At 32.7% G+C, this 26982-nt stretch overlaps 4 protein-coding genes across 4 annotated transcripts; 3 read left to right on the forward strand and 1 right to left on the reverse strand.

The window, feature by feature from the left end:
* Positions 1 to 174: 174 nt before the first annotated feature.
* loco (locomotion defects) lies at positions 175 to 17778 on the forward strand. Its single transcript, XM_070642414.1, has 7 exons — positions 175 to 523; positions 628 to 2780; positions 14440 to 15507; positions 15983 to 16528; positions 16599 to 16809; positions 16877 to 17350; positions 17414 to 17778. The coding sequence occupies exons 1-7, from the start codon at positions 409 to 411 to the stop codon at positions 17596 to 17598; spliced, it is 4752 nt and encodes a 1583-aa protein (XP_070498515.1). The 5' UTR covers positions 175 to 408; the 3' UTR covers positions 17599 to 17778.
* Positions 17779 to 18209: 431 nt separating this feature from the next.
* LOC139092387 (E3 ubiquitin-protein ligase SHPRH) lies at positions 18210 to 22516 on the forward strand. The gene is made up of 4 exons (XM_070642743.1): positions 18210 to 18352; positions 18417 to 20149; positions 20293 to 20474; positions 20548 to 22516. The coding sequence occupies exons 1-4, from the start codon at positions 18226 to 18228 to the stop codon at positions 22394 to 22396; spliced, it is 3891 nt and encodes a 1296-aa protein (XP_070498844.1). The 5' UTR covers positions 18210 to 18225; the 3' UTR covers positions 22397 to 22516.
* A 169-nt stretch (positions 22517 to 22685) lies between these two features.
* LOC139092289 (lysosomal proton-coupled steroid conjugate and bile acid symporter SLC46A3) lies at positions 22686 to 24947 on the forward strand. The gene is made up of 6 exons (XM_070642630.1): positions 22686 to 23172; positions 23237 to 23499; positions 23576 to 23679; positions 23752 to 24197; positions 24308 to 24526; positions 24627 to 24947. The coding sequence occupies exons 1-6, from the start codon at positions 22841 to 22843 to the stop codon at positions 24736 to 24738; spliced, it is 1476 nt and encodes a 491-aa protein (XP_070498731.1). The 5' UTR covers positions 22686 to 22840; the 3' UTR covers positions 24739 to 24947.
* On the reverse strand, positions 24943 to 26758 carry Ppat-Dpck (Bifunctional Phosphopantetheine adenylyltransferase - Dephospho-CoA kinase). The gene is made up of 3 exons (XM_070642629.1): positions 26559 to 26758; positions 26145 to 26490; positions 24943 to 26083 (listed from the first exon to the last, which is right to left on the reverse strand). The coding sequence occupies exons 1-3, from the start codon at positions 26697 to 26699 to the stop codon at positions 25086 to 25088; spliced, it is 1485 nt and encodes a 494-aa protein (XP_070498730.1). The 5' UTR covers positions 26700 to 26758; the 3' UTR covers positions 24943 to 25085.
* Positions 26759 to 26982: the final 224 nt, after the last annotated feature.

The following is a 26982-nucleotide window of genomic DNA, read 5'->3' on the forward strand; positions in this document are numbered from 1 at the left end:
GATAATACATTAAAATATCCATCTCGTATGTTATTAGAGAATATAAAGTTTTGGGTGATTTCAAGAGGCACCGATTTGATCAAAATAATCTACTTGCATATGAGAATTTACTCAGTTATCCCTCCCTCAAACTGTTGCAACGATCAACATTTTATTGTTTGCAAAGTTATTAATGCTGATTATTTTGATTATTTCAAGATAAACGAAAGTTTTTCAATTTATTTAACTTTAATAAAGACTTAGTGCCGTGAATAAGTTAAGTGATCGTGAAAAAATAATTTAAAAAGAGATGAAAATCGTAATGACCTGATTTAAAATAAAATCAGAAGCAATTAAAAAATTCCTTTCAACATTCTACTTAATGCATCATATAATGTCTATTTGATAAATAATTTAATTAGTTTTATAATGCAACCACATCGAAGAAAGAAAAAGAAACGTCCTGTATTGTCATATATGCGTAATATTCGAAGTGTAGAAATTCAGGCTGATGATGAAGGCAAATTTGGTTTCACTTTATCAGGTATTTACTGACTGACACTTTTTTTTTCTCTCCTCTACTGTCCGCGACACCATCAATTTAAATTTAAATAATTTTAATTTTTGATTGATCTTTTCTCGTTTTAGGTCAACAACCATGTATATTATCGTCTATTGTGAAAAATTCTCCCGCTGATTTGGCTGGCGTAAAGAGTGGTGATTTTCTAATATCAGTCAATGGCAAGAGTGTTTGGCATAAAAATCATGAAGAAATTGTCGAAATTATTGGAACATCAGAATATCGAATAAGAATCACGATAGCTGATAATTACTTCTCTGACAGTTCTGATGAAGAAGATGCATCACAATTTCGATTCCGTCCGAAATATCCATATAGTAAGACGAGAACGAATCGAGTACAGACTCAAATGAGCAGTTACGATAGTCCACATTCAAGAATTCCTCCAAGATTTCATACTCATCCTCCATTACCACATATCCAACAAAATAATATGCGTAGCAATGGATATGACATTGCAAATGTTAGTGCTGTGCTTAAAAATCCTCAAATCTCATGCAATTCGTCAGCTACAACATCATCAGCAATGATGATTAATAACAGCACGGAGACTGTCTCATTTGTCGTTGGATATCTTGGAACGATAGAAATGCCAAAACAAATTGCAACATCATCAAAGCTACAAACAGTCCGAAGTTGTATCCGTAAAATGAGACAAGAAAAACGATCACCAACATTAGTTTTGATGAATATCCTGCCAAATTCTTTAAACTTACTCAACAGTAATAATGTAATACTTGCCACATATCCATCCAATCGACTCAACTATATTAGCTCTAGTTCAGATAATAATAGTAAATTTTTCGGTCTCGTCACCTCCGCAAAGTTCCATGAAGATGATTCACATTTTGACTCATATGATTCGTTAAAATTACGTCAAGCTGAAGTTGCCATATCCAATAGCTGCCATGTTTTTGGAATCGAAACGAAATTAATTGATCACAATGCTCATATTGTCACAGCTGAAAAGTTTAAAATTAAGTGCACAAAAGATCTTATATCAAACTCATGCCTCGAATTTCCTACAACGTCTGACTATATCTGTAACATAATAAGAAGTATGTACAATATTAAATCGACAGAACAAACTGGAGATCATCGATCGATGGCCATGAAATTTAATCAAATTCAAAGGAGAAGTAACAACTTCCATGATCCACATGAACTTCTCTTGCCCAATTCACCACATCCAAGTAATCACAGTGAAATAACAACATCAAGTAATTCTGACAGTGGAATTGGATTTCATAATGATCTGACAAACATATCTGATAGGATATTAGTTGTTGACTTTCCTAATGCAATTGATATCCATAACAAGCATTTGAATCTCCATAGACAGAGGAAGTTAAGACCTCTAGGAATTGTCAATGATCATCAATTAGAAGAGAATTCAATAAGGAACATTAGAAGTTTCCAGCCACAACAATCACAGCCAGTTTCACGAGTCGACAACATGAACATTTATCATGCTAAATCAAAATCAGCAGATTACAATTATGAGAATATTGAAAAATTGGCAGTGCGGGCAATGCCCTTAAGGAACATCCAAAATGAAATTCAAAATGATTACGAAGATATTCATCCCAAGGCAGTCACTGATGTCTGGTATGACGGTGAAATGTTAGACGAGGATGGTAATGAAATTCATGAACGTGCTATAGATGTGTCGATATCAAAAAGTTCGAATGACTTGCAGAATATTATGATTAGGTCTTGTGATGATATTTTAATGATAATGGATAAGGAAGATGCAAGGTATCGAAAAGAAGACATAAGTGATAAAATAGTTGATGGAGAAAGTGATGTTGTAGATGCAAAGGCTAAAAATGATGAGCATGTATTTTTGGCGCCTCAACCTCGGACACAAAAGAAATGCAATAACAATAAGAGATCATTAACATTACTTGGCAAATCCAAGTCATCGCATGACGATTCAAAATCAAAACACGAGAGTAATCTCAAACACTACAAATTAAGTCCAAAAGTATTTGGTTTGGCACGTCCGGTCTCGATAAGTTTTGAAAACTTATCTTATTCTTCGTCCAAGAGAAAGAGCTTGTTTGGAAGTAAGAAGAATGAAAGTAAAACTGAAGAAGAGGAATTTTCCATTTGGGGAAGTCTTCAAGAGCTGAGAAATTGTGAGAATGACAAAGAACAACAACAATTTACAAATTTTTTGGAAGGAACATACAGTGAACCGAATTTAAGTTACGATGAGGTAAGTCAAGTGCATTTAAATTTTAAATACAGTTACGGAATCGAAAAATGAAATTATTTCTCACTTACTTTACACCTGTTGCATATTGTGCTACATTTTTATGAGGGAATGCGTTCACTTTGGGTTGCTTTAATGCTTCTTATTAATGTTTTTCGTAAAATCTCAAAGCCTACTATAATTAAATATTTTATGAGTACGTTAAATTTAATATTTGCATAATTCTGATCTGTATATTTTGGATTAAGTATGTCATGGGAAAATTGGCAACCCTTGTGTTATGTCTAGTCACATATAACATATTTGATTAGATAAGTAATCTAGCTAATCTAGCAAATTTCCATTCAAATTACATTTCATAGACTCATTTATCATTTTATATCTCAATTAACTTTTCAACTTGCCATATTCATGTGTTTTTCTGATCCAACCGTTCCTTTCTTTTCATCATCATCATTATTCAGCATCTCATTATACGTAATATTAATGACGATGATGAAGAGAAAAAAAAAAGTGAAATTTTTTTTCGCTATCGTTTATCTCTCTTTTATGCACATAAGTTTTAAGCTCCTTAACGATGATAGCACATTTCAGTGCCTCTAAGTACATCGAGTACATATGACAAATTGAGTATACATTCATCTTTTAAGAGTTGAAGATATAACAAAAAATTAAACTTTTTCTCTCTCAATTTATTTCAATTAAGGCACCCCGAGTAGCTATAAGCATATTAAGTGACGAGATGAATTGAAATAAATTAGATTTCATTTATTTCTTTTTTTTTTGTTCAATAAAAAATCGAAAACGATTATCGCCATCGGAAGTGAATTATTGGCTACTATGTGTTGTTCACCGTAATTGTTATTTTATTAGAATCACAAATTAAATATTTGTTAAGTGCCTGACTTTCTTCTTATTGTGTGTCTGAAATGAAACTGTGAAAAATATTTCAACAATGCAGCATGACATCATCCAATTAAAAGGCACAGAATATGTCGCCGATGACGTTTATTTCAAATTGGAATTATTATTTTTCGTAATAAATTTCCTATGACTGGTGACTCTGACGTCGTCAAAAGAATGTTTGTGGAGCCTTCATTATCTTATCGGGACGTTTTAAAAATTGTGATAACTGATTGAATTGTGATAGCATTGTGAAATTATTATTTTTTTGTTGTTAGAAGAAGTTCAGCTAAAGACGGAAAAAGACAAAAAAATAACTAAATTCCGAGCCATAAATTAAGAACAAAACAAAACAAAAGGAATTAATCTATTCCAAAAGAAGATGAATATTTAAGAGGATTATTCATTGTTTCCAAAAATAGAAGTAATAAAAGTGCCAAAGAATAAGGAATATGCTAATATGCTATCAGGATTAGTTTGTGCATTTACGAGATCTTTACCTGACCAGTTACTCATGGTAAGAATATGACAAAAATAAGTTTTGTAGCTTATTGGGGTTGTTCTGTTATTATGTAACGTTCTTAAGGGAAAGGGTTTGGGGTTTCTGAGGGTATGCGACATTTTTAACAAGGAATAGTAGACTAAAAAGAAGCTATTTCATCGTCGTTTGACATCCAGTATCTTTATGGGTAGAGTGCAGGGTTTTAAGAATAGGAACGGATCTATTGCGTTGCGTTCTATTTCAACCTACCGGAAGGTCACGCACATAGTCGTCAAAGCATCCCATGTCCTGTTGTCAACGTAATAACGCGGCGGGAACTTATCGACCACGTTGTCGTACTCCGGATTCATACTTGCTTTGTGAGTCATACAGATCAATTGCTAATTATAGCCACATCTATTTCTGTATATCATCAGCTAATTACCAATACCAAGTGCAATATTATCTCTAACAACATCCTTATCTTGTTCAAATAATATCTCCTATTTACTTTAGTGTACAGTCACAATTTGTTTGAATCGTAATTACTTCAAAGTAATTCCCCAAAAATTGTTGCTATTTTCCAAAATTGATGCTATGTCCCAAAATTGGACAATTCGAAAGGATTCGATAGAAGTAGACATCATTTACGAATGACTCCTCAAACGGCTCTTTAAAAAACATTAGGATTACTTTTGCAGGTGCATGACTGCAATAAAGTATATATAACTACATTCACAACCTGTACAAAGACAGTCAAAATATATGTGTGTAGGGTCTTTAAAGTCTTACGTTATTCTATTGTTTTATTTTAGTAAATTGAGGGGGGAAGAAAGTCAGTTTAATACGAAATGGAAATTATCATAGCAGGTTGTATGTCTTGATATGGTTGAGATATTCTTAATTCAATGGATGTGAACAGTTTGTGTGTGGGAATGGGAAATTCATAAACAGCTGACGCAAAAATTGCTTCTCGTTCCTTTTTTTGACATAATGTGAATAGGAATGTCCCGTACATAAGAATATTTATTTGTTCTTTGTGAAAATATTTATGTGCACTTTGTTTTACGCACATACACAAATACAGTCACAAGAATGGCTTAAGGCATAAATAGTAAAAATAAATTACTTAGAAAGAGACCAAAAAAAAATTCTTCCTTAACTTGCTTCGAGGTAGTTTTGAGTGATCACTTGACCAAAGCGGACAAGTGCCGGGTGATCGTGCTAAAAATAAAATAAATAATGGAAGTGATGGAGGAACATAAGAAAATTAATTTTATATCGTGCGAATTCAGACAGATTCTAAGGAATTGCAATGACTCATCATTTGATCAATTAGAATTTCGTTCACTGGAATCGAATTGTTTTAAGATGAATACAAAAAGTCAGAATATAATTAAAGATAGCAGTTATAGTGAAGCTATTAAAGCATTCGTAAAGAAAATTAATGATCGTAACAATAAATCTATAGACGAGAATAAAGTTTTTAGTAAAGTTGTTGCTTCATCGACGCCCTTTAAAAAATGTGACATAAAAAATTCTTTTAATATATCTGGCATAGCAAATCTGGAACTAACAAGTGTACGAAGGAGAATTGAAAAATCGGATTTATTAAATGATTCCGATTTTGAATCTATGGATCAAGATCAATATGATGACGATGATGATACAAAAGAAAATGTCAATCTTAATAGTCCAATTGACAAACGGAATGTCGATGAAATTGTTAAAAATAATCAGATCAAAAAGCTGCTTGACACTTCCTCGAAATCTAAAAAGTCTTTCTGTTTATCAAATGAAAAGTCCAGGAAGTGTTCGTCGCCTTATAAAGGAAGAAAAAATAAATTAAAAAAATTAAAACAAATCAAAAATAGCTCGCAGACATACCTCAAGTACGAACAGTCATTCTATGACGATCAATCGCTTGCCAATATTATAACCACAGATTCAATTAAAGAAATTGAAAATGACTTACTATTAAATACATCACATAAGAGTGAAAATGATGATTTTACAGATTTCGCATTCACACAACCCAACAAGACGGAATCATTTGAGGCATCTATTAAAAATTTAACTCAACTCTCGACTGTAAGTAACATTTTTTTTAACGACATAGTCATTTAGTAAACGGTTTTTTAAAAAGACATTACTATTTTGTGGATGTATATAAAAAGTTGTGAAAGGAACGAAAATTCATGCGAATATGATGCACCGGAAGTATCTTAAAAAATGAAATCAAAAGGTCCCTTTTACACTTAATTCCGTTTCCTTTTCACATCTATTCATGATACAATACATCATATTAGCTGTTGATTCTGTTAAAAAATATGAGGGTATTTGCCACTTTGTCTATTTATGTCAAAAATGATGTTTCTTGCTTGGTCACTTCTTTTCCTGTCCGTTAGACATTTATCGCAGCTGTTAAATGAAGGTTTCTCATGATAACTTGCCATTGAAGCTTCCGCTATTAAATCCTAAGTGCATTAGTCAGTCTGAAAAAGTGATCTAAATTTCAGTAGTTAATAATTATCGGCTTTCAATCTCTGTCTGCCTTTTATATATTACGTGATTACCTGTGAAGTATGTTAAAACACGTGATTTTTGTAACATGTTGCTCTGACTCAAATGAGACGTATCAAATGTGATGGGTTTCTCGACCGTAATTCTATTCTTGTCACACAGTTTTCCATGAGATAGCATACGAGTGGTTGAAAACGTTTAATGGGATATTGGGTTCAAGGATTTAATGTCTTGATATCTTTAGTGCGGTGTTCATTGAAACTTTAAAGGTTGTTTGGGAAATTGGGACATTCGTTTCAATATTACGATAAGTAGCATAAAGTATGATGTTAGAATTATTGAGGAATTCTGGGAACATTATCTGTTACAATTTTTATTGGTTTAAATTCAATCGTAACAACCTTATTGTTGTATTCATGTTAAATTAGTATCAAAAAAAAAATTGTAAAATGTCCTAAGTACAGATTGACAGTTTGTTTCTAATGGGAATCGAACCCGTACACCACTTAATTGGAATGTTTTACAGATATTCAAAGTTTGTTGCTTTACCAATCTGTTGCATACATCTCTTTATATCTGTTTGGCAGAAGCACCTACATATATTAAGCTTAATATCCAAGCTACTATACTATTTACTCTAGAACGACAATAGAAATAAACTAGAATATGTTATATCGAGTAAAGTCGACTTTTCTATACAAAATCAGAACTGATTTCTAGCTCTATCTAGATTAAACTGTGTGCCCTAGAACAAGCTCACCAGTTCCTAGTAGACCTTGATTAATTCCAACCTTCACTAAAGGAAGTGAATGACATCATATAACCAAGTCATGCTACAATTAAGAAATCAACGTCAATGCTGTTGCATTAGATCCGTTCCCATGCGTTTTTGCATGAGTGATTCAAGTAAAAATCCCAACTTGCTTTTCTATCATCATTAAGTTGTTTAAAAATAAGAACGAATACCTAATAAAAAAATTGCCGATGTTCTTTTCAATGCATTGAAATTTAATTTCCTTTTAAAAAAGGGAGAGAAATTAAAGAAATACGTTAAATCATTATGTAGGCAAAATTAACAAATAATAAATACAATGAACAATGAATGGAGCATGATTGTACATGCATAATTAATACGACAGGAATAAGACGAAGAAATCTTTCACAGACAATTTTAATTTGTATTAATACTGCATATATATATATATGTTGACTTGGACACAGTGAATGTTATTCATTAACAAAACAAATATGCTGCTTATTAAGCATAAGTTACAATTAAAGGTTCCTCTTTTCAATTCTGACCGCTCATTCTCTCTAAACTCCGTACATAATCATCATCATTTTTTTTGTATATAAACAGTTATTATGATTATTGTGTATATTGTATATGCCAAACCAGCATGTGAATAAAGCCAACTAAGTTTTTTTTTATTTAGTTTGAGAAAAATAGAAAGAAAAACATGAAAACTAAGCAACATTGCCGACACAGCAGTTTAGAGATAGATATAAGAAGAAGAAAGAGTGTTAAGAGAGATTATGAGAAATGAGAAGCACGAGAGAGAATGAGAATATACAGAAAATAATGTTCAACAAGTGGGAAACTACGAAAAATGTCAGTTGAAATCTAAACGTTGATCGCGAAAGCCAAAATAAGCTCGTTAATAAACATAAAATCGTTCCTTATTTCGCGAAGCGTATCGCCGTTAATTGATTTTCCTCGGAATAATTAATTTAGATTTAGAATATTTTTGTTGTTGTTTTGTGTGCGTTGTACTTGCCACTGATAGGCGTAATATATTGTGGCTGACTATTTGTCACACTAAATAATTTCTTATTATCAGAGTTCGAGGTCTAATTGAGTTTGCTAAAAATTGATTCAAATTTGGAGGGAATTTTTTGCTGCTAACATTTGTGAAGTATAACATTTCATACAAATTACAATCGATTCTCAGCAAACTCAATTTGGCTTCTACCTCTGCTACTTATTATCATCCGCATAAATCGTAATTTAGTACACATGAAAGGTCATGATAAATGTTGTTTGGAATCTAACCGTCGTTAAATCTTCTGTTGACTGAATTTCCTTAAGTCATTTAGAGTTGACACGAATTATATGAACAAGAGAGTCGACATGAAAACAATACACAATTATTGTAGTGACTGTACACACAAGAATTATTTAAATTTATTTTGGTGAAACTTAAACTGGCATAAAAAAAAACGAGTGTCTTTTGACAGGCTTTTTACTGAAAATAATATGTATAAAGTTACACTCCTTCATAAAAGTGTCATCGATTGATAAATATTATATTTTTTATGGCACATTCTTCAAAATCAAAAGTAACAACAACAACGATGATGACATATAAAGTCACTATCAATATATTTTATGATCCATGAGTCACAATTCTCAAACTTTTTTTTCAATGAATTATGGACGACATGGCTGTGAAATCTAATTACATATTAATATCTATTCTGTGGATTGTATGCAAATTATATATGTGAATTGGAATATCTCCATACATTGTCTTGCGCCCTGTGACTGACTACATACATGTAGTATTTTAGTTCCCATAAAAAAATATAAAAATAAACATGCAATTTCTATCTTTCTCGTGAGAAAGTCTTCCTTCTAATTATATTACTTTATGCGACACAGATTATTATATTTTTTTGACGACGACGACAACGACGATGTTCTTCTGTTGTTCATTCACTTTTCGTGGATATAAAAACATTTCTCATGGTCGACTATTGTAAATGTTCTCACCTTCTTTATTAGTTTCTTCTGTATCTCATGTATGTTGTTCTTCTGGATTTTTAGAATTAATCATTTTTATTGTGCCTTTGTATCCCGAGGAGCACAATGTGTTTGCTATTACATAGCTACGTCGCCGTATAAACCAGTAGTTCAACCTTTTGTTTTTGCGTCATACCTAAATGATAAGCCTCGACTGAAATCGCATAGGCACTCCAGTGTGCCTCGACAGACAGGTTGCCCAATACTCCTTTAAACGATTGGTTGCCCAGATGACACTGTGACGACTGATATCGACTCATTTTTACGATGATCATTGGGTTTCCTAGGATTGTGCAGCTCGGGACATACTTCTTAGTGTATAAATTTTATTTCCACATGAATATGCCTGAGATTAATTTTATGAAGGCTGAGAATTGATAGTATACAGAATATTTATCATAAAAAGCCTCTATATGGTCTAAATGAGCATATACACATCTCCACGCTCAACGTATGTGCCTATTTAGTACAAAAAAAAATATATAAACTGCTAAATTAAAATGGTCTTAAATAGGAGTTTTTTTTTCTTAAATTATAGAAGTAGGCTAGATATCGCGCGCATAAAAATCATTCAAGTTATTTACAATCTCCATGTTTGTTGTAAAAAAAAGTCTTTAAATAGTGAAGTTCTCGTAATCATGTTTTAATATAAATATGTACATGCTAGAGATTCCAAAGTGTCGCATTATTTTGTTGGACATGAGAAAGACAATGTAAAAATGAAATAAAAACGAGGCGGGAGGAGACCTAGAAAAACTTGAGTTTCCATCACAATAGACGACTGACTGGATTGTTGCGGGTGTGCTTCATGCTTCATGTTGATCACATTGATCGATTTTAACGTTGTATCATTAGTAAATTGTGTGACTGACTTGTGTACGAATTTCGAAACTCTTTTATTTTGTGTACAACGACAATTTATATTTCCTACGATTGTGTATCAGGTTTCATTGATATATCCATAAACTTTGCTAATCGTGTGAACAAATGCAGAAAAAGAGGAACAACACAAATGTGACACAATGTTTGTTAAGGCATTTACACTCGGGTGATTTCCTGTGATTTGGTTGGTTGTTGCAAAACTTCCTGAGTTTTTTTGTCCAAATTTCTGGATTGTTGTCGGTTTATAGACATTTTCAAGGTTAGGTTAGAATTTTATGAATGTTGAGTTATAGTTGATGTGTATTGGCTTTAGATGTATTAGATTGAATTACAATCAAGTCCAAAATCTCATAATTAATGAGCTTGTCTCAAGATTATTGTCACTCGACTGCCAAAGATCAAATTTCCTTTTGTCTTGAGACAGATGGTTCTAACTTGATTTAACCATGCCCAAAACTATCAAGAAGTTTAAGATTCAAATACATTTTGGACATTCAAGTGTTGACTCAGCTTATAATCAGCCATATTCGCATTTTCCCACCGAAAAATCTCCAAAACAATCCAAAATAGAAACTAGAAAGTCATCAAGTGCCTACACCTTGTTTGTTTTCGTGATTTTCTACTGTTACGACTATGTGCCTTTTACAGTTTTATCGCCCATTACGAAAATAGTGTACATTCTACCATTTCTGGATGTTTCTTTTTATTATAAACTATCATAAGTGTCAAAATAACTCCTCATTTGTATAAAGTGAATGTTTAATCGAAATGTCTGATGTTCTCAATTTAAGAAACCCTAGATAATGGACATGAAGTGGAAGAGAAATATAAAAAAAAGTTTTAAATTGGTTAATCAACGTTATTAAGAGTCAATATAAAGTTGGAAAATAATAAGAATCAAAATATTTAATGAAAAGTAAGAGAATCAATGGCCCTGAACTTATTGATTATAAAAAGCGAGTAAAGAAATGAAGTTAATTCAATGCTGGATGTGGAAAAAAGAGAGAATTTAATTAATATTATTTTCAAAAAAAAATTATCATCATGTATTGTGTTGGATTCTCCGATGCGAAACGAAAATGTAGAATGCACTTAATTTTTATAAATTAACTCACTTGTTGAGCATAAAGATTTTGAGAGAATGAATGCTCAAACAATCCGCAAGATTATGAGAAATTGATGTAATTAGTACTTTTTTTTCTCATCTTATGTACATGCTCATGTACTCGTTCCACATTTGATTTTTGCAAATAGCTTCATTTTTTTTGTATTTTAAATTAAAGTTATTCAAAAAAAATATTATTATGGGGCTGTTCACTTGTTAAGTTACGCGGTAAATGAAGCTTTTTGACAACATCACACTTTCTCTCTCCTCCGTATCAAAATCTCCATGAGGATGGTCTCCCCTTTCCCCTGAGAGTCGTTTGAGCTGGATTATCGTTGTTAATCCAAGCCTGTTACCATCTCGAGTGGACAAAAATACGTTATAACTAGTTGATGGTAAATTAATGTCCATTTGATAACTATATCTAGCATTTTGTTGCTTTCTTTGTTCAAGTTGAATTCAGAGATGATCCTTAACAGTATTATCCCAATTGTGACTAATGACAACTCATTAGAAGTGAAAAAGCAACAATGGTCTAGTTGGTTAGGAATTCGGGCAGTGGGCTCAAATGTCCCAGATTCAATTCCATTGCTAGGCGGCTTCGGTGGCTTAGTCTCTTAAAATTTAATTTTTATTCATGTAATTTATATCAGACTGGGTTGCTTGGATTAGCTTTTAATCTATCCTTTAAAGTACATGTCCCGGCACAAAGCTCGGTCACTAGCAGTGCATTTAGTGATAACAGAGGATATCATGAGCTTCGAAGTCAGACTCCGGCTCACCCCAAAATCCCCCTAAGAGTGTAACTTAATAAGTGAACGACCCCTAATGATGAACATAATAATAAATTCATGAAGTGAAAAGTTGTGAAATTAATTGCACACCATTAAAAAAGTTTAAATCGATTCATAAAAAGCCATTTAAGCCCATCAGTAATGGAGCATAAATTTAATGAATGAAATGCAATCAAAGATTAATTAAGTGAATGGTGTTGGTAGTTGAACAAAGTTGAGTAATTAAAAATTGAGATGAATTCTACAATGGACGTTCTCTGTGTGCTATTTTTAATTAATATCGTGAAGCATGTAACATAAATAATGCTTTTTTATTCATTATTCTCATTCATGTCTGGAATTCTTTACATCATAGCTTCAATTGCTGTTTTTTTTTTCGAAATGAAACTATTTTGAAAGTCTAATAATTCATTTAAACAGCATAGAGAAGTTGAATAATTGAGACGGAAGTACAACGGGATCTAAGAATTTCAATCAATGCTAGTCCAGCATGAAATAATTCTTAAAGTATAATTGTCTTTGCTTAATTGTATTTGTTTTGAGAATTCGCTAGTGGAAAATCTATAGACCGTGTCTAATATCCATCAATTTTCTGTTTTTGGTAGATTTTCTAGCAATAATTTTTAATTTTAAGGCATATCAACTCTTAAACTTGATTTTGCATGCTACTCAGGGGGTCGATCTTTTTTGAGATTATCTATTAGGTATAGAGATTTGATGATCTAAAGGGTTGCCTAGTCTCAATTTAGCAAGTAAAGTCTAATGTCTATGCCTGCAGGGGTGTTCATACTTACCTAAGTAATTAATGCTTTTTTCGCAATTTGAAGCTACCGAAAGAGAAATAAGGGAATGTAGATGATTGATTGGGAAGCAATCCTTTTGTTCGTTAGAAATTCTATCATCTAGTGATCAATGACTTGAATAATTCAATTTTTCATAAATTACTAATTACCCCGAGCGGCACAATGCAACGAACTCCATAAATCGTCATGGTGTAGTCAGGACTACATCAGGACTTACCGTTCACAATGCAACATAGCTGTGTCCTAACAAACGCGTTGTTCTGTTCGTAAGTCGACTCTGATTTTGTATTGAAAATCTAACTGGATTTGACTCGATTCTATTTAAATTAGAATTCCAGAGATCAATGTCTGGTTAATCCGTGTCCTAAACTTTGAAATACATCCGACAACAACATAAAAACAGTTCCAAACATATTCAAATTCCCACAAAAACACTTTAATCAGAAAGCATATCAATCCACATAAAAGATATGATTCCAAAACCTGCAAAATAAGATGTCAAAAAATAATGAAGCTTCAATAGCATGAATGACGTTTCATTTTAAGTTATTCACATGACGAGAAATAAATCGAGTACAATAACATTGAAAGAAATGAAATCAGCACAAAGCAATAAGCCTGTGTGTTATTGTAACTCAATTTTTAACGCACTGCCAGCATGTTCAACAATGCCAGAGGCTTTTTTTATTTTGTCATTTATAAATTGGCAAATGTGATTAAGTGACGCTCGATCCAGCAACAATTTTATCATGGCTTATTGGTTAAGATACAGTGTTGCAAACAAGTCCAACAGAAAATGTATCCGCATATGTACTGAAGTATGAATATGCTGATGTTAATCTAAAATGATTATTAATTTGTCGCTATATAGAATGGACATAATAAAAATGCAGAAAAAATGCGAATATTACAGGAGATAATAAAAATAAATTTAAGGGTCGTAAAATTTAAAACTTATGAAATTTGCCGAACTGGTTAGAATGAGACGACGACGGAATCAAATGAAGTGAAATCTTTTTTTTTTCAATCAACATTGTTGTTTATGGGAAAGAAGTAGCATATTGTTGCTATTATTGTTATTTAGTGAATAATCTTAAGTGATTGTGAGAGTTGTGGACGGTCCATGAGTGAGAAGGAAAAAAAAACAATTAAATGCCCAACTATAATTATTATAAAACAATATCAGCTAATTTGCTGGTCACATCGCATGATTTAAATTTTTTAATGAGCTACATTAAAGAAAATGAAATTTGTGATAATTCAAAGCACGGTGTAAGCCTCATTCAAAATTTAAATTTCTAATTTCTTGTTGTTGTCTTTCCGTACCTTACTAATTCACTATTTTTGTCTCTCTTCCTTTCATTACAGTCTAAACAATCTCAAAATGACTTGCCATCGACGGGATTTAAACGTTGGGGACAATCATCCTTAAGAGCACGTCAGCATGACGACAGAACGCGACCATCATCATTAACGGCATCGGAAAGCGACGTTTATACAAAAATTGCTGATTCTCACAATAATAAAGATCGTTTCTCATACGTTGGTCCAACGGCATGGGGAACAAGCTTTGAATTGCTTTTAAACGATCAGAATGGCCTTAAAATCTTTGCTGAATTTCTTAAGAAGGAGTTTTCGGGCGAGAATATTTACTTTTGGACGGCATGTGAAAGATATCGACAAATTTGTGATGAGTCGCAGAGACGAAAAGAAGCCATAGCAATTTATGAAAAACATTTGGCAAATGGTGCTTTAGAGCCGGTTAATGTAGACTGTAATGCCAGAAATACGACACGTGATGGCCTCTCGAAAGCTAATATCGATCTGTTTGCATCAGCACAAAAGCAAATTTTCAATTTGATGAAATTTGATAGCTATCAGCGCTTTATACGAAGTGATTTGTATAAAAATTGCATTCAAGCAGAACAAAAAAATACACTATTGCCATATTCAACAGAGAATTTAGATCCATTACTTAAGATTACGGTATCGTCGAGTAGCAGTCAACAAAACACAAATAATAGTATTGCATCAAAATTGAAGAAATCATTAAGTAATGCTGAAGATCGGAGACGAAAATCTTTACTGCCCTGGCATCGTAAAACACGTTGCAAGTCAAAGGACCGTGAAGAGGAGAATAAGAAGAATTCAACATCATCGTCGAATACATTAAAACATAACTCAAATCACTCAGGAGGAGATATTCACAGTTCAAGGAGTTCCTTATCATCATTTGACGCCGCAATAGCAAAAATATCAACATTCGATGATGAAACGAGAAATTCACTTTGCAGAGTGATTCTAAAGGAAAATGGTGCAACTACAATAGTTCAAATTAAGCATGATGAAACGATACGAGAACTTGTTGAGAGAGTATTAGATAAGAGAGGCTTCTCATATCAGGCATATGAAGTTTTCCTAAGTGGAACGAATAAGGTAAAACTAGAAATTCTTCATTTCATGTCATGACTTCTTTTTATACATTGTACATGCTGTTATTCATTTGGGGTATAGCCGAAACAAATATTTTATTCATTTTTAACGGATTTTTACAATTTGAATTTTTTTGTACAAATTTGAATTTTATTTAGCCGTTATTTATTTCTCTCTCATTATATGTTGACTGTAAGTAGTTTCATGGCCATGCCAAATAATTTTTTATTCGGGGATGTTTCACGGTCATTGATATAAAAACATTCTTTCCAAATAAAATTCTAGTCACTTGTAGATTTCCGTTCGTATTCTATAAAATATTTGTATGAATCCATAATAATTTTATTAAATCTATTAATCAATCGCGAAATGATTGACTGATCGACTGACCGGCTACTTCAAAAGAGAAAATAGATGTGGATGTATATTATTAATTGACTTATAAAGTAACAAGTTCTATTTTTTTGAATTATTACAGCCTCTAGACTTGGACATCGTATCAAAGGAACTAGCGGGAAACGAGGTGTTTATTGAGCAACGAGTAGTATTTAAATTAGACTTGCCAAATCGTAAAGTCATATCGGTAAAAAGTAAACCGTGTAAATTGTTGTATGAAGTATTGCGTCCTATTCTACACAAATATAATTATCGATTGGATATGGTTCATGTATTCTCAAAGGAAAATAATGATTTTATCGATACAACACATCACGTTACAGCAGTTGATGGATTAAGATTGCAAATCTTATTCAAGAATGAGAACCCATCCAGTAATAATAATAATAACAATAATAACAACATAACTGATATTGGACAAAAGCCCATTCTTCATAATTTCGACCTGCGTAATGCACCTGTTACTTTCGTACGTGCAAATAAATTAGTATCAAGCATAAGTAATCCGCAGCTAAACACGTTAGATGAAATAACAAATAAAGTATTCAATGAAGTATTACAATGCAAGAGTACGGACAATGAAATGGGAAATGGAACTAATCGAAATGGCGATCAAGGTTCAATTAAAGTGAGTATCAAGTAGCCTCAATCAACTGTCAAGTTTAATTAATTTATTTGTTTTTTTTCATTCTATGCAGTCAGAAGACTTTGGATCGGAAACTGAAACATCCTCAGGGATTTTCAATCGTATTCGTAGGCAGAACAAAAAGTCACAGAAAGCTATGAGCAAGAGTTCGGCAGGATCTGAAGAAATTGAGAGTGATGTAAATGGAATTAAAAAGCCATTGATTGCAAAGTGGAAAGTCGGCAATCAGAAACTTCAAGTCAATAATCGTAGTGCAAATGACGGTAATTTTGGCAACAAGCTCACAAATAATAGTTCACTATAAATTTAGTGCGTCCATTATTCTTCCAGAATCGCTATTAGAAAATCTGAAACGTGCACAATGTCTACGAATCGAAGATCAACGAGGAACTGATATAAATTTTGAACTGCCTGAATTTCTAAAAGACAGAAACAAGTTTGGTCAAAAGCTCCGTAAAACAACACAAGATGATTCCTCATCAAATCCATTAAGCCTGTATAGCAATGTTGAATCATTATCGCCAAATAGAAATGACTATAATAAAATGAACATTTCACCATCACAACAGCAAAAGCCTCCACAACCTCTGCCTCGAACGTCTTTGGGTAAAAGTCCATTAAAGTCATCGCCTGAAATTTCTTCGGTACAGTCAAAAATTAATAGCCTGGAAAATGCAATCTTATTGAACTCAAGGTCAAATACACCAATCAATTTAAATCTATCAACTCAATGCATGCCATCATCAACGCCCAATACTAAACACAGACATTCCGATGAGTTTTATAGTACAGATATTTATGGAGGTATGCTTATATCAATCTAATTATGACATTGTAAGTTAATTGACATTAATTTATCATTTTTAGATACGACAATGGTCTTTAATCATCGTGACTTTCAAAATAATGAGATCCAGCAGAAGCCTCCAAAACTTCCACCCAAAAGAAACTTTTATAAAATCACGCAGGAAGTCAATGAGGGTATATTAGATAGAAGGAGCTCATCAAATGAAATTCCGTATCTCGATCAACCAACTAGTAGCTTCGTGTGATTCCTAAATTATGCCTATATATGTATCATGACAATACTCTTGTTCATATGACAAAAAAATCATTTAATTCCAGATAAACAAAATATTTTATGTAAAATTTTTATTAACATACAAAAAGTGGTATTAATGTTTATAAATATCTGAGAAGAAATAAAAAAGAAAACTTTATGAACTATTTTATACAGTATGAAGTTTTGTTTTTATATGGACAGGATTTTATTACTTGCAGAAATCAGACTGCCTCGTGACTAAAGAAAATAACGATAAAATATAAAATATTTGAAATTTAACGGTCAAAAAATATTTAAAATATAACGGTCAAGTGTTTTTTGAAATCCTTTAAAATTAACGGTCAAGGGGTTTTTCTTAGGATTAAATTAAATCCAATGTTAATCTTAAGATTAAACTAAATCCAATTTTTCATTTACTTTCATCAGTAATAATAATTTCTTACAATTCTCTGAGTACTAGTTCTCTCAGTATAACAGAACATCCCACAAAAAGCCATTGAGGTTAATTTGGTCAAAGATAGAGCTGGGCAATGTCAAACATTTTGACTCAAAGTAGTTGCCGACCCCTCTCAGATTTGTTTATTTTCAATGAATTTTCATTCAAAATTATGAAATTATGGATAATAATTTCATTTGTACGATAGGCAAGAAAGCCGATGATATTTGTGACGAATCTACATTTACATACAATAATGTTTTGTATGAAAAGTTAATGATATGGCAGGATTTTGAGCAGTTAATAGGTAAATTTGTGAAATTTAAAATTTGATCTTTTAATTAATTGTTTTTTTTTTCGGAAACATCCAGCTTTGGACAAGAAGTCAGGATTTTACTTACAACAGTTGTTGATCAACAATATTCCTTACTTAGTGCTATCCTATACAGAAGAACTAAAAGGGAAGCTATCGAATTACCTACTAAATCAGCGAAAGTTTGTGATTGAATCATTTTTTGAAGTCGACGACGAGTTTCAGCAAGATACAGACATTTTAAATACAGAATCTGACGACAAAGAGTTCTTGACTATTGATAATTTTTACGAGAAACTAAAAGAAGCACATGCAAAAGATGATCTTAGCTCATTTCCAGACGTTCAACATCCAAAGCTTAAAAATACTACAATTCTCAGACCGTATCAAGTGAGAGGAGTCAAATGGATGCTAAAAAGGGAATTACAAATAGATTATGTTCCAACAAACTTCATCAAAATGAGATCAAAGTTTAATGCGCAGCAAAAATTCTTTTACAACAAATATACACAGGAATTTAGCAAGCATAATCCAGAAGATAATTTAGCATATCCAAAAGGAGGGATGTTGTGTGATGAAATGGGTTTGGGGAAAACACTTGAAATGATCACGTTGATATTAATGAATACAAGAAAGAAAGGTACAAAAAGAAGATTAGAGGAAGACATAACAGAAGAAGTGCTTGAAAGTCTTAAACCGACCAAGAAGCATAAAGTCAAGTGTGTATGTCATTCCGAGAAGAGGACGAAGAAATTATCAAACATTATAATTTGCACAAACTGCTTTAATGCACAGCACATCAGATGCGTGTTCCAAAGAGAAATAACCGATGATGATAAGTACAAGTATATGTGTCCACACTGCTGGAAGTCTTCAGAAAAAGTCATCGATTCATCAACAACAATTGTTGTCACTCCACTGTCAATTAAGAATCAATGGATGAGCGAACTTAAACGTCATATAGCTGATGATAACTTTAAAGTTCTGTCCTATAATGGAATCTCAAATGGCTGGTTTTCACCGGATGAGCTAGCAACTTATGACTGTATAGTCACTGATTTCAATACATTATCTAAGGAACTGTATTTTGCTGAGACTATAGACAGGCAATTAAGGGGTACTAAAAAGTTTGAATATCCTCCATCTCCATTAATTCATGTCAATTGGTGGCGTGTGATATTAGACGAGGCACAAATGGTTGAGAATAAGAACACACGTCCAAGTCAAATGGTCAAACAACTTCCAGCAGTTCATCGATGGTGTAGTACAGGAACTGCAATTGAAAAAGGAGCAATTCATTATTTATATGGCTTAATTTATTTCCTGGATGTTCATCCATACGACAATTTTGAAATATTTAATAAATTATGGCTAGAATATAGAAACGGATATCCAAAGCGACTGATTGATATGATCTCCAAAATCATGTGGCGTACATGCAAAAAGGATGTTGAGCATGAAATTCAAATTCCTGAACAGAAAGAAATCATCCATTATGTGGAAATGAGTGATCTACAAAAATGTTTCTACCAACAAGTTCACATTAGCACAAAACCTGAATTTTTGCGGCATATCCAAAACTTTTTAATGCGAAACAGTCGAGATTACGATCCATTTACTAAGGAAATGCGAATCGATTATTCATTGATGGATAGAAAGCTTTATGAGTTGGACAATACCACTTTAAAGAGTTTTATGGAACCGCTGAGAAAAATACGTCAAGATTGTACGATTGCCAATTTATTTGCCAACACTAATGACCAGACTAGAGTGAAGCAGACATTGAGAGTTGTAAGTGATTTAACTGTCATTTTATAATTTGAAATTCAACCAGAAGTTCCTGAAGTTCAAATTTTGAACCTTCTTTATTTTTAAATTTTGAATATCCGTTAATTTTTTCTTTCCATTGATTTTCAATTCTCAACTAATTCCAGGAACAACTGCATGAACATTTAGTATCAAAGGCATCAATTGAATGTAAATCAGCACTAAGAACAGTCTGCTCAAGTTTAAACGGTATGGCAGCTATAAAGATTGCAGAAATGAAGTATGACGAAGCGATGTCTTATTATGGCCAAGTCTTTCGACTTGCTAGAGAATATACAGGCGTTGTGAGGTAACAATGACATAATAATTCTAATTAATTTAAATTCTCGCTAATTCCATTAACATCTTATTTATTCATTTAGTGTTGACTCGATGCTTCAAATCCATTCGTACCATAACATGATTGAGGCTAGATTAATGTCAAATAACTCGACAGATTTCCCTGAAAAAGAAGAGTACACAAAAGAAATGGGAAAATTAGAATGGAAATACATCAGCAATTATTATGACAAAGTTGAAGCATTAAATAAGGAACTTGATGAACTTAAGGAAAATCTAGTGTCAGCAACAAGAGAATATACTGATCGTGATGGATTTTGGTGGCGTGACATTGTTGAAAGTCAAAGGACAAGTGAGGAAGATATGAGATTTTACGAAATGCTGAACACTGAATTACTTTCAACTGTTGGATCTCAAATTACTGGTGCGCTAAGGAGCACTTATGGCATACAGTTAGTAATTACGGAATGGATGGACAAGTTTGAACGGTACACAAGTGAAATCATGAAGAAATTCAAAAGTCTCAATTATATTATTAAGAACTTACGTCCATCATATGAGCTATCTGATGAAGTTAATGCTAAAATATTGAACCTGACACAAGCTGCACTTTATTGTCATTTAAGTCTCGAAGAGAACGACGACGACGAGCCGAGAAGAATATCAGAACCAAAAGATCCAAGAAATTTATGTGAAATGTGCAAGCTGAAGAAGAAATTGGACGAATATGAATGCACGCTATTCAATAAGACACTTGTTGATCAGAATGTTGAAGGAACTTGGAATCCACGAGCTGAAGAACGACTTTTAAATGCCATTTTAAATTATGCACGACGACATCGATTTGATGAAGAGACGATAGAAATGGGAAAGAACTTCTTTAAGTACTTTAAGGCATTAAAGGATAGATATAAGCTATTAGCACAGCTGTGGGTGGAAACAAACTACACAATTTGTGCATTTGATGAAATTCGAATGTGTAAAATGAGGATGCAAGTTGTAGAATCAACAGAGGAACTAACAGATGAAGATATTAAATATAGACTGAAAATAACAAAGCACCAAACTCAGGAACAACTGGAAATATTCAAATCACAAATGCAGGAAGCTGAAATTCTATTTACACGATTGAATGGACGATTAAAGTACCTTGAGCATTTAAAGGAGAAGAATGACAATGTGGAATGTCCAATATGTACAAATCAAGCTACTGAGAGATATTATGTGACAATTTGTGGACATGTCATCTGTGCTCAATGCTTCATCATTCTTACAAAAGATAAAAAGCGTTCCTTCCATAAAATCAATTGTCCTGTATGCCGTACAAATCAGGAAATTGCAAACATTTATGCTGTAACTTGTTGTGATGCTCCATCAACTTCTGGTATTAAAATTACTGGAAGTTACTCGCCTAAAATTGATGAAATAATACGCTGTATCATAAAACTTAAGCAGGACGAGCCTGATGTCAAAATTTTGATATTTTCTCATTGGGATTCAATCCTCAGTGCTATTATTTATGGATTAAAGGAGAACAGCATCTCTTATCGCACTTCAGTTGGTTCCAATTTCAACAAGCAGATTGAAGAATTTAAGGACTACAATCAAGGTGTCACATGCATGATGATGAACCTTAAATTCGGGGGTAAAGGCTTGAATTTAACGGAAGCAACTCACATCTTCTTAGTTGAACCTATTTTGAATGCTGACGAGGAGATGCAAGCCGTAGGAAGAATTCATCGAATTGGTCAAACAAGACCGACTTTTGTCCACAAATTCATCACCAAAAATACAATTGAAGCTTCCATTTTTGATAAAATTATTCAGGAACGAGATTATTGGATTCATAAGCAATTTACAATTAGGGATCTTGAGGATGTATTTACATTGGATACAGACAGCAGTCAGAATAATATTGTCTCATTGTTTTAAGAGGTATTACATTCATAAGATTCACAGTATTACTATTTTTTGAGCATAACTTAGTATTAAGTTGATTATGAGTATTAAGTTAAATCCTAGGATTAAAAATAAATCTTGAGATTAATTTAATCCGACTAAAATGTAAATTTTCAAATAAAAATATTTTTGTGCATGTTTATCAAATTGCAAGCAATTAAGAATCAGCAGGTGTACCGTATACAAATTCAAACTTTCAGATGAGACATCTGTATGTCAGTTCCAGCAACATTTAGACTCAATTTTTTGTTTGTAAATAAAGTGTCGTTTTTTCTTCTTATCAACAAATAATATTCATAAGAATCTCACGAGTATGAGCACTTAATTACTATCTTCTTCTCTTCAAAAATGAGACAGCAATTTAGTGTAAAAAGTACTCTACGAGAAATAAGTCTTTAGTATAAGTTAAAGCTTGAAATGGATGAGAAGGAATTAGACAACGTGCTACAGCAAACAAATGACAATAAAAAATGGTATCAAAAGATATCAGTGGAACCGACAATGTTTCTGTACATGATGGCATTCATGTTGACGTCGGTCATTGAGAATGTCTTTTTTGTGTATAAATCATGTACTGTCAATCATGGATATTCACATGATATTTGTATTGAGATTGAAAAGTATAATGAGACAAAAGCGGAAGTCCAACAAACAACTGCAAAGTTCCTACAGTACAACTCAATTGCTGGTCAAATAATTCCAATTATACTTGCGCTGTTCATTGGATCATTTTCAGACAGGAGAGGACGGTAAGTTAAAAAAGTGCTGATTCCGCATAAATTTATTGATATTCAATGCCTAATTCTGTTTCAGCAAGTTACCGCTCATCATGGGGTTAATTGGAAAGTTCATCTATTCATCAATGATTGTTGTCAATAGCTGGATGACAACCTGGCCTGTTGAATACATCATTTATACAGCAACAATACCAAGTGCTATGACTGGAGCTGATGTTGCCATTTTTTCGAGTGCATTCTCATATATTGCAGACATAAGTACACAAAATGATCGTACGATGAGAATCACAATTCTGGATGTCGTTTATCTATCTACCATGCCTACTGGTGTATTTATAGGTATCATGTAAACCTTCCTAATTATTGCCCATATTAATATTTAATTGCCATCTCGTCTGATAACATTAAATTGCAGGCAAATATCTTTACAACCACTTGAGTAAATCCTTTACAAAAATGTTTATAATCAATGCGTCGCTTCTATTCTTATCTATACTGTATTCACTCTTCATGTTAGACGTAAGTGCATGAGATACAGTAATGACTAATTTATAATGATGATCATGTCTTTTTTTGTTTGAACTTTTTAAGTGGCAGACAACGCAAAAACAACGGCCATTAACAGAAATTCCCAAACGACGATGGATTGCTGATTTCTTTGATAAGAAGCACTTCCAACAGTCAATAAGATCATTAACAAAGAAACGAGATTTTAATTATCGTACATATATCATATTGATGATGGTGTCTATGGGACTTTATGCTATACAGCGTGACGAGAAGAGATATTTGTTCCTATTTGCACAGTACAAACTCAATTGGACGACTGATGTTTATAGTGATTTTAGGACGTTCCAGTCCGCTTCATACGTATTAGTTATGCTGATCGCTGTTCCTATATTTAACAAAGTTCTCAAGTGGAAGGACACAATAATTGTTGCGATTGGAGCTTGTGGACATGCCTTTGGTCGGATGTTCTTTGTATTTGCGCCTAGTACAGCTTTTATGTATGCTGGTGCGACTGTCGCTAGTTTCGGGTGAGTTTACTGGATGTTTTAAGTCGTTTGATGATACTGGACATGTTTATGTCTTAGATCCTCAATTTATATCCAGATACATATTAATTAACCGAATTCCTCATTTCCAGCCCCATCGTTGCACCAGCCCTTCGGTCAATTACATCAAAATTGACTCCAAGTGATGAACGAGGCACAGTCTTTGCCTTACTATCCGTTTGTGATAATGCCGTGCCACTAATTTCAGGGATCCTGTATTCTCAAATCTACTTAGCCACTATGACGACATATCCTGCAGCTATTTTTTGGCTAACAATATGCTCACAAGTATTAGTATTCTCTTGCATAATGTACGTATATCTGTGATGAAATTTGATTTGGATTTATTTATATCCCAAAAAATTCATGCCCGTGACTCACATGCACTAAATTAAATTAATTCTATTTTAGGTTCATACATTTCAACCGACGAAAAAGGGAGAATGATGAGCGAAAGAAGCTCAATGGTGATGCGTTGATTGAACAGTCACCAGAAATTGCAGAGAATTTAGAAAGTAAATAGTTAACATAGTTTTTTAACAAGTTTGTTGGAAATTGACACCAAAATTCAAAACCTTACAATTTCTTTGAATAACGGTTTTTTAAAATTCGAAAAATATTCGCCTTTACGTACAAAAAAATATTCCAAAACTTTACAATTCCCGTAATTTTAAAGAAATTGAATGGTTTTTCAAAGCATTTATAAGGTTTTAAAATAAATATCCAATGAGAATTTTGCAAAAAAAGAAATCAAAAGTTAAATTTTATTAAAAAAATTTTAAGTCTTAAAGACCACACCAAAAAGTTTATACCAATATAGTCAACAAAATTAATTAATCTAGAACAATATGTTCCTTAAAACATGCATAATTAAATTTTTGAAGGCGCTGGAATATCCAATCTCGTCAACAATTCTTTCCATGCCTTCTCGGCTTGCAATTGCGAATACTCGTAACTCCACATTGATGAAAAGATAACATTTGAATGATCCACAACAACTGTATTTTCTAATTGTGAAGAAACACGCAATTTGGCTTCATCCTCACTTAAATTATTTCTTGCCATAATTCTTTGTACTGCAACTTCAGGTGGTATAATCATTGACCAAATCTCATGACATTCATTTTCCCATCCAGCTTGAATGAGAACTGCAGCTTCTAAAATTATAATTTGGCGTTTTTCCTTATCATAAATATCTTTGATTTTTAGCTTGGCTTTCTTTAAAAGACTTGGCCATACGATTTCATTAAGTTTTTGTAATCTGCTCTTATCAGTAAATACAATTGCACCTAATTTTCTTCTATCTATTCGCCCTTCATCATCTAAAATATCATTTCCAAATTCATTGATAATTGTATAGAAACATTCTTCACCGGGCTCATAAATTGAATGTGCTAATTTGTCACAGTCGATGACACCTGCTCCCATTTTATCAAATCTCTCGCTCATTTTGCTTTTCCCTGAAGCGATTCCACCAATTAGACCAATTATATATGGACGTTTTGGAAGATTGGGACGTTCGTGTGGCTGTTTAAACTGCGTCCCTAGCATATCCATACGTATATTAGACGAACTAACTTTTTGTTCCTTTTCCTTCAAAACCTGTTTAATTTCAACTAATGGAATGCTGTAAATTGCTAGTTCATTAAAGTTCTTTTCCTTTCTGATTTCATTGACTTTATATCCACCTTTTAAGGTCTCTTCACTAACAACAATCAGGTCTAAATTTGGATCTGTTGCTGTTGGACCAAAAGGATCTTGAATAGACACAATGTCATAAGTTATTGTGTCGTCAATATCTGTAAGGAAGTCTCGAACATCCTTCATTCTCGTCGTGAGTGGAAGTACAAGTTCAGGTAACTTTTTTGCTAAAATTAGGAAATATTTGTTAATCCATAATAATTTTTGTGATAAATTTAGATTATTTACATGCGATCATATTGACGTCAGTAACGCCAACAACAAGTCGTTTTTGTGCTCTTAAAGCAGCCTCTGATAATAAAATTTTATGTCCAACATGTAATCGATCAAATGTTCCGCCTAGTACGACATTATTGTATTTGATTTCGCTATCATCGATAAGTGGTGAAGGCTGTCTAATAAATGCAAATGTGCTATCAGACGGTGCGTTTTCTATGTGATCATCCACAAAAACTAAATCGACATTCTTTGCTCTGGATAAGACATTTCCTTGATTTTTGATTGTTGAAACTAAAACTCGTACATCAATATTTCCACACATTTCAATAGAACAGCTATAAATACTGCTTATTGCCTAAATAATATATGATAGTCTATTAAATAATCATTATGTTTTGCTATTTATAATCTAACTGGAATTACCTTGTTGAATTTTTCATATTTTAATGGCTCTGTTGGATGATAATGGATGTACAGGTATTTACCAATTTTCTCACTAGCTAGCGTCAATGATGCAGATAGTTTGGATAGACAAGTTAGTATTAAAAGGCCTTTATTAGCCATTATTTTAATTAATTTTAAGTTGAATTAATTTTTATGTCTAAATCAAAGGTCGGATATTAGCGCACTTATATAGAACTTTTAAATGCTTTTAGCGCACTTTTGCGTAACTTTGAAAAGTTTGAAAAGTATCAAATCAATGTGGTTAAAAGCGCATTTCTGGATGTTGTGGATTTATGTCTTGAATTCTTTGTTCATATTGGCTTACTACGATGGACGGTGATTTATATTAGGATTTGAATCCGATTTAGACATTTATTTCAAATCCAGTGAAAGAAGATCCAGC

Source organism: Chironomus tepperi, unplaced genomic scaffold (assembly GCF_022539635.2).
Source record: "Chironomus tepperi strain 1889 unplaced genomic scaffold, CSIRO-AGI_Ctep_v1 contig_298, whole genome shotgun sequence".
Taxonomy (NCBI): Eukaryota; Metazoa; Arthropoda; class Insecta; order Diptera; family Chironomidae; genus Chironomus; species Chironomus tepperi.

Excerpts from the sequence above, each read along its gene's own strand:
- loco (XM_070642414.1), top strand. The coding sequence starts at position 409 with ATGCAACCACATCGAAGAAAGAAAAAGAAACGTCCTGTATTGTCATAT. Across the intron at positions 524-627 it reads ATTTGGTTTCACTTTATCAG|GTCAACAACCATGTATATTA; the intron begins GTATTTACTGAC and ends TTCTCGTTTTAG. Across the intron at positions 16,529-16,598 it reads GCGATCAAGGTTCAATTAAA|TCAGAAGACTTTGGATCGGA; the intron begins GTGAGTATCAAG and ends CATTCTATGCAG.
- LOC139092289 (XM_070642630.1), top strand. The coding sequence starts at position 22,841 with ATGGATGAGAAGGAATTAGACAACGTGCTACAGCAAACAAATGACAAT. Across the intron at positions 23,173-23,236 it reads TTTTCAGACAGGAGAGGACG|CAAGTTACCGCTCATCATGG; the intron begins GTAAGTTAAAAA and ends ATTCTGTTTCAG. Across the intron at positions 24,527-24,626 it reads TTAGTATTCTCTTGCATAAT|GTTCATACATTTCAACCGAC; the intron begins GTACGTATATCT and ends ATTCTATTTTAG.
- LOC139092387 (XM_070642743.1), top strand. The coding sequence starts at position 18,226 with ATGGATAATAATTTCATTTGTACGATAGGCAAGAAAGCCGATGATATT. Across the intron at positions 20,150-20,292 it reads TGAAGCAGACATTGAGAGTT|GAACAACTGCATGAACATTT; the intron begins GTAAGTGATTTA and ends AACTAATTCCAG. Across the intron at positions 20,475-20,547 it reads GAATATACAGGCGTTGTGAG|TGTTGACTCGATGCTTCAAA; the intron begins GTAACAATGACA and ends TTATTCATTTAG.
- Ppat-Dpck (XM_070642629.1), bottom strand. The coding sequence starts at position 26,699 with ATGGCTAATAAAGGCCTTTTAATACTAACTTGTCTATCCAAACTATCT. Across the intron at positions 26,491-26,558 it reads AATATGAAAAATTCAACAAG|GCAATAAGCAGTATTTATAG; the intron begins GTAATTCCAGTT and ends TATATTATTTAG. Across the intron at positions 26,084-26,144 it reads TGACGTCAATATGATCGCAT|CAAAAAAGTTACCTGAACTT; the intron begins GTAAATAATCTA and ends TCCTAATTTTAG.